Here is a 6,373-nt window from a genome sequence, read left to right as displayed (position 1 = left end):
TAGTGATAGCTAGCACAGCATTATGATGACCCTCTGCTACATGCTAACGTTAGCGCCAAGCAGTTTAGGGCATTTTTTGTTGCATCTCTGTTATTGAAAGTAGTACCATCAAGTATCATTACACAAAACTGAAGATTTAGTGTACCGCTTGATGTAAGTTTGGTTTCAGTTATCTCTGGAAGAAGTTCAGTTCATTTATTTATTTCATTCATTAAACAAACAAAGGATTAAAATAAAAATCAATCAATCAACAGCACATTAAAGTCAAATATGAATGAAAAAGAGCTGAAAGAAGTTAAAAACATACAATATCTGCCCCCTATTTTCACTAATACAACAATTAACTTTCAATGGTGGTGACTACAAAGCCCATTCATCCATCCATCCATCCAGAAGTAGCCTAAGCAGGGAAGCCCAGACTTCCCTCTTCCCAGCCTTTTCGTCCAGCTCCTCCCGGGGGATCCCAAGGCGTTCCCAGGCCAGCCAGGAGACCTAGTCTTCCCAATGTTCCCTGGGTCTTCCCCGTGGCCTCCAACCGGTCGGACGCACCCTAAACACTTCCCTCAGGGAGGCCTTTGGGTGGCATCGTGACCAGATGCCCGAACCACCTAATCTGACTCCTCTTGATGTGAAGGAGAAGCGGCTTTACTTTGAGCTCCTTTCGGATGGCAGAGGTTCTCACCCTATCTCTAAGGGAGAGCTCCGCCACCCGGCGGAGGAAACTCATTTCGGCCGCTTGTACTCGTGAGCTTGTCCTTTCGGTCATAACCCAATGACCATAGGTGAGGATGGTAACGTAGATCGACAGGTAAATTGAGAGCTTTGCTTTCCGGCTCAGCTCCTTCTTCACTACAACGGATCGATACAGCGTCCACATTACTGAAGATCTGATCCGCCTGTCGATCTCACGATCCACTCTTCCTTCACTCGTGAACAAGACTGCGAGGTACTTGAACTCTTCCACATGGGGCAAGATCTCCTTCCCAACCTGGAGATGGCACTCCACCCTTTTCCGGGCGAGAGCCATGGACTCGGACTTGGAGGTGCTGATTCTCATCCCAGTCGCTTCACACTCGGCTGCGAACCGATCCAGTGAGAACTGAAGATCCTGGCCAGATGAAGCCATCAGGACCACATCATCTGCAAAAAGCAGAGACCTAATCCTTCAGCAACCAAACCGGATACCCTCAACGCCTTGACTGCCTAGAAATTCTGTCCCTAAAAGTTATGAACAGAATCGGTGACAAAGGGCAGCTTTGGCGGAGTCCAACCCTCACCGGAAATGCGGACCAAGCTCTGACACTGATCGTACAGGGAGCGGACTGCCACAATCAGACAGTCCGATACCCCATACTCCCTGAGCACTCTCCACAGGACTTCACGAGAGACACGGTCGAATGCCTTCTCCAAGTCCACAAAGCACATGGAGACTGGTTGGGCAAACTCCCATGCACCCTCAAGGACCCTGCCGAGAACATAGAGCTGGTCCACAGTTCCACGACCAGGACAAAAACCACAATGTTCCTCCTGAATCTGAAGTTCCACTATCCGGCGTAGCCTCCTCTCCAGTACACCTGAATAGACCTTACCGGGTATGACTACAAAGCCATATTATCATTTTACAACAATTAAACCAATAAATTATTCTACTCAGTCATATCTTCCATCATCATGATTTTTGCATTTTTTGAATACAGAAATAGATTTACATTGTTTTATTCCACTGTCAAATTTGTTCCATAAAATAACTCCTCTGATTGAAATACTTATTTCCATTGCCACTGTTCTAAAACTAGATTTATTAAAGACCTCAGTTCCTTTCAGATTATAATTACTTTCTCTTTTTTGTTTTGAATGTTGTTTGGTAGAATTGTTGCATGTGCTTTGTACACGGTTTTTAGGATATTATACTCTGCCGGTTCATGAAATAGTTTGAATTTTGGGTTTGTGGGTTCCCTGTATGCATTTTCAGTAATGATTCTTACGGCTCTTTTCTGCAGAAGGAAGATTGAATTTAAATATGTTTTACAGGCACTAACCCACACTTTAATACAGTTTGTTAGATATGGAACAACCAGTGAGTTATACAAAATATACAATGCTTCACTTTGTGTAAAATAGCAATAGTTTTAGATACTTTAGCTTGTGTATAATTTATATGTGATTGTTATGACAAATGTTCATCAATCATAACACCCAAAAACGTGATCTCTTGTGTTCTTTGGATCTCAACTCCTTCGACATATGAGGTATCCACACTTTTCCACTACGGCAGAAAATCACAAAATGTTGTTTTACTAGTATTCAAAGATAGTCTATTAACATCAAACCATCTTTTAATTTTGATGAATTCATTTTCAACCACCTCTAACACATCTGTAATATTTTGTTGTGAATAAAATAAGGTTGTGTTGTCCGAATATAAAATACATTCAAGCAGTTTGGAAACCATGGTAATATTGACGTACATGAGAAACAGTATTAGTCCTGACTTCTGAATACTAAATCTAATACTACAAAAGCTAATCAGTTAGTAGCGAGCTAACCTGCTAGCAGGACAACATGATGTCACTTAAGCACTAAAATGCTCTAATAAAGCAGATGGTTAGGGTTCATGATAGCTTCCATAATGAGTTGTCACGAATAAAGTTTCAGGTTCAGTACTTTTTGTGGACACGTTTTGGGCAATGACAAGAAGACAATGTGTTCATTAAAAAGATGTTCTGATGCCGCAATAATCAGGCTTCGTTGTCCAGTGTTGGGGTCCAACATCCAGCCCCTCTAAGCCCACCAACAAGGCCGGCTAAAGCCTCCAGCACCAACAACAATGGAGTTTTGCAGAGACACGCGGCAAACTGCTGACTGTCCTCCACAGCTAATGCACGTCCATTCTGTCCTGACACCCCCCACCCACTCCATACACACACACTGATGATGTGAGAATGCAAAGTTCACTGTTAGATTTTTTTTACCCTCTCTGCCCTTCTCCCATCTTTTTGCTCCCCTCTATCCGTCCTCTGAGCTTGGTCTTTCACTCGGTGTGAGCCACACTGAGAGCGTCGCATCAAGCCCACCTTCGGGATCGCGTCCGCCCACCCCGAGGCTCGAGTGCAGGCAGCTGTGTTGGTGCGCTCCAGCGGCGTCCTCCTGCGGACCATGTGTGAGTGTCTCCGTGGAATATTCAGAGTCACCTGGACACCTTCCTCTGATGCAGGTCAGGATGAAAAAACTTGGGTGGCGGTCTGGATCGGTTCATTAGGACATGTACCAAATTACTGGGAAAGACGTCATGCTGGACGGTTGACTGAGTCAGTTCATTAGGACATGTACCAAAGTACTGGGAAAGACGTCATGCTGGACGGTTGACTGAGTCAGTTCATTAGGAAATGTACCAAAGTACTGGGAAAGACGTCATGTTTGGTATGGTTAAATAGAGTCAGTTCAGTAGGACATGTACCAAAGTACTGGGAAAGAGGTCATGTTGGACCGTTGACTGAGTTAGTTCATTAGGACATGTACCAAACTACTGGGAAAGGCTTCATGTTGGACGGTTGACTAAGATCAGCTCATTAGGACATCTACGTAACCAAAGTACTGGGAAAGACGACACGTTGGACCATTGACTGATTTAGTTCATTAGGACATGTAACCAAAGTACTGGGAAAGATAGACGTCATGTTGGACGGTTGACTTGGGTCTGTTCATCAGGATATTTAATTAGTTCAAATGTAATATGACACCAGATAATGGTTAAAAGCAACTATTAACCAAATCTTAGGATGTCTAATTGATGGAGATGACTACACGTCAAAGTGCCTGCCTTGTAGTTTGATGCTTGTATCCAATGTTGTGAGATCCTGTGACATTTGATTTGGCTTGACAGGAGGAACCGATGCTTGTTTGCAGTCTTTGATCCTTTTGGGCGTTTAGTTAGTTTGATTAGATGTTCTCTGCTGGAATGGTCATTTGACTTTATGCCTACTGGAAGTTCTTCATGTGCTAAAAATTATCTCCAGTTAAAAGGTCAGCTAAGTACTGATCAAAAAAGTTCTGATTATTAATGTTTGAGGTTAAGATGTTAATGCTGTGTGACGTCCAGCAATAAATGAGGATTCATTGAACAACAGGAACATCTCAAGCCCCGAAGCACACAAAAATTGTGGATATCTAAATCCTGGCTTAGTTCATCAATGTCCATGTTTGCTGGCATTGCTAGAAACCACCTCATCCCAAAGGCATCCCAAAACCATCATGACAATATGCCAACAACGTCCCTGCAACATCCCCAGAAAACCCCAGCACTGTCCTGGCCAAACCTCCTGTTCATCTGATCAACATCACAGCATGACAGTAGTTCTCCACAACATCCTGAAAAAATCCCTATATACCCAAAACATGTTCTAACTATCCCAATTCTACTGCCAAAACATGCCAACATCATCATAACACCGTTCTCACAGAATCCCCAAAACCCTGTCCACAGAATCCAAACACCTTTACGATCGTGATGCCACCACCACAACTATCCAACACTATTCCAAAACTATCTCAACATTAATCTTATAAGTTTCCAACATAATGACACCTTTCTGAAAACCGTGGCGACAACTTCCTTACAATATCCTTGAAACCTTAAAAGCAGCATCTTAACACTATACCGGTACGTCACAAGAACACCTCAACACCGCCGGACACAACCTCTCAAAACTCCTCAATATTCTGACATAATCACTACAAAATCCCAACATAATTTCTGACACTATCCACCACAATGGCAACAAACTCATTTTATAACCAATTTGCTCTTTTAATGCCAATAAGAAACCTTGTTCCCCCCGGCTGACACTATTTATATTTAGTCTTAACTAGTTACTCTCTACTGTAACGTGGTTCCTGTTAGCCTTCTGTTAAAATGTACAAAGTATTGTTTCTTTTCGTGTTTCACTACTTCACATTCAAGCTAGTTTAACACCACAGCTAAATATTATTTAACATACGTAAATAATCGATGTTTGAACATTTGTCCATCTATTCATGAATCGTCCAGGTTTTAATCGTGATGCATCGGAGAATCGACCAATTTTTCCCCACACTAATCTCTAGACACAGGAGGACTTTAAGGGCCACAACCAGAGGATTTAAATGAATAGTAATAAATTGTTGTGTTTGCTTTGTTTAGGTATTGTATATTATTGATTTTGTTTTGCTCAAACAGTTTTATGTAATAAAAGAGAATCTGGTTTAAATATTGTGTTGATAATGGTTAACTGTCAATAGAAAAAAAAAATCACAGCTTTACCACACTGGTATTGGTATAGGCCAATGTCACTCATGGATGATCGGTATCAGAATCTGCAGCATAAAACCCTGATGGGAACATCCCTACCCAACATCATTCAACATTCCCAAAACAATTCAACAATTTGCAGCACTGTTCAAAGACTGTCCCGTAGCTAAATTGATAATGATGCCACAACATCCAAAAACAAAGTGATGACATCTGCAAAGATCCTAATGTTATTTTTTGTAGCAGTGATTCTCAAACTGTGGTTTGCGGGCTCCATCTAGTGGTACACCAAAGAATCACTTGATTCAAGTACAGTGTTTTCTTTTCCTGTATTCAAACACAGTATTACTGTTCAAACAATGTGCAGTCGTACAGTGGCCAAAAATATTAAGTATACTTGTTAAATACAACCTCTGCCTTGCTTTTAAATAATACTTGGGACTCCTCGACTACTGTATTTTAATGTTGGTCATTATGGTGGGGACAGCTTGTAGAGCCAAGTTTTTTCTGAGGTGGTTACTTGGTGGAAAAAAGTTCAAGAACCACTGATTTTTAGCATCTCAATATCACCCAGACAACATTCCAACACCAGCCGGGCCGATGCTGAATGCGATTCTCCATCCATCCATTTTCTACCGCTTGTCCCTTTCGGGGTCGCTGGGGGTGCTGTAGCCTATCTCAGCTGCATTCGGGCGGAAGGCAGGGTACACCCTGGACAAGTCGCCACCTCATCGCAGGGGCCAACACAGATAGACAGACAACATTCACACTCACATTCACACACTAGGGCCAATTTAGTGTTGCCAATCAGCCTATCCCCAGGAACATGTTTTTGGAGGTGGGAGGAAGCCGGAGTACCCGGAGGGAACCCACGCAGTCACGGGGAGAACATGCAAACTCCACACAGAAAAATCCAGAGCCCGAGATTGAACTCAGGACTACTCAGGACCTTCGTATTGTGAGGCACATGCATGAATGTTTATTGTCCAAAACTGAACTTTCTGCGTCAATTTAAGCCGAAAGGAATTCTAGGAATGTTGTCTTTAGGGTTAGTCAACCCTAACACAAAGCAGGAATTCTGAATGT

General features: G+C 42.5%; 1 protein-coding gene across 2 annotated transcripts in view; it reads left to right on the top strand.

Annotated features, from left to right (window-relative positions):
- The first annotated feature begins 3,057 nt into the window (after nucleotides 1-3,057).
- Nucleotides 3,058-6,373, top strand: part of prx (periaxin) — a 38,997-nt gene continuing 35,681 nt past the window's right edge. The window contains exon 1 of one of the 2 annotated variants that reach the window (XM_062060633.1): nucleotides 3,058-3,214. In XM_062060633.1, coding sequence (XP_061916617.1) covers nucleotides 3,157-3,214 — 58 coding nt within the window. In that variant the 5' untranslated portion in view covers nucleotides 3,058-3,156. The remainder of the gene's footprint in view (nucleotides 3,215-6,373) is intronic. The other variant, XM_062060632.1, reaches the window with a different exon arrangement.

This window comes from Entelurus aequoreus, linkage group LG10, assembly GCF_033978785.1.
Source record: "Entelurus aequoreus isolate RoL-2023_Sb linkage group LG10, RoL_Eaeq_v1.1, whole genome shotgun sequence".
Lineage (NCBI taxonomy): Eukaryota > Metazoa > Chordata > Actinopteri > Syngnathiformes > Syngnathidae > Entelurus > Entelurus aequoreus.
Note: the sequence above shows the minus strand (reverse complement) of the source record. Positions and strands in the feature narration are given on the sequence as shown.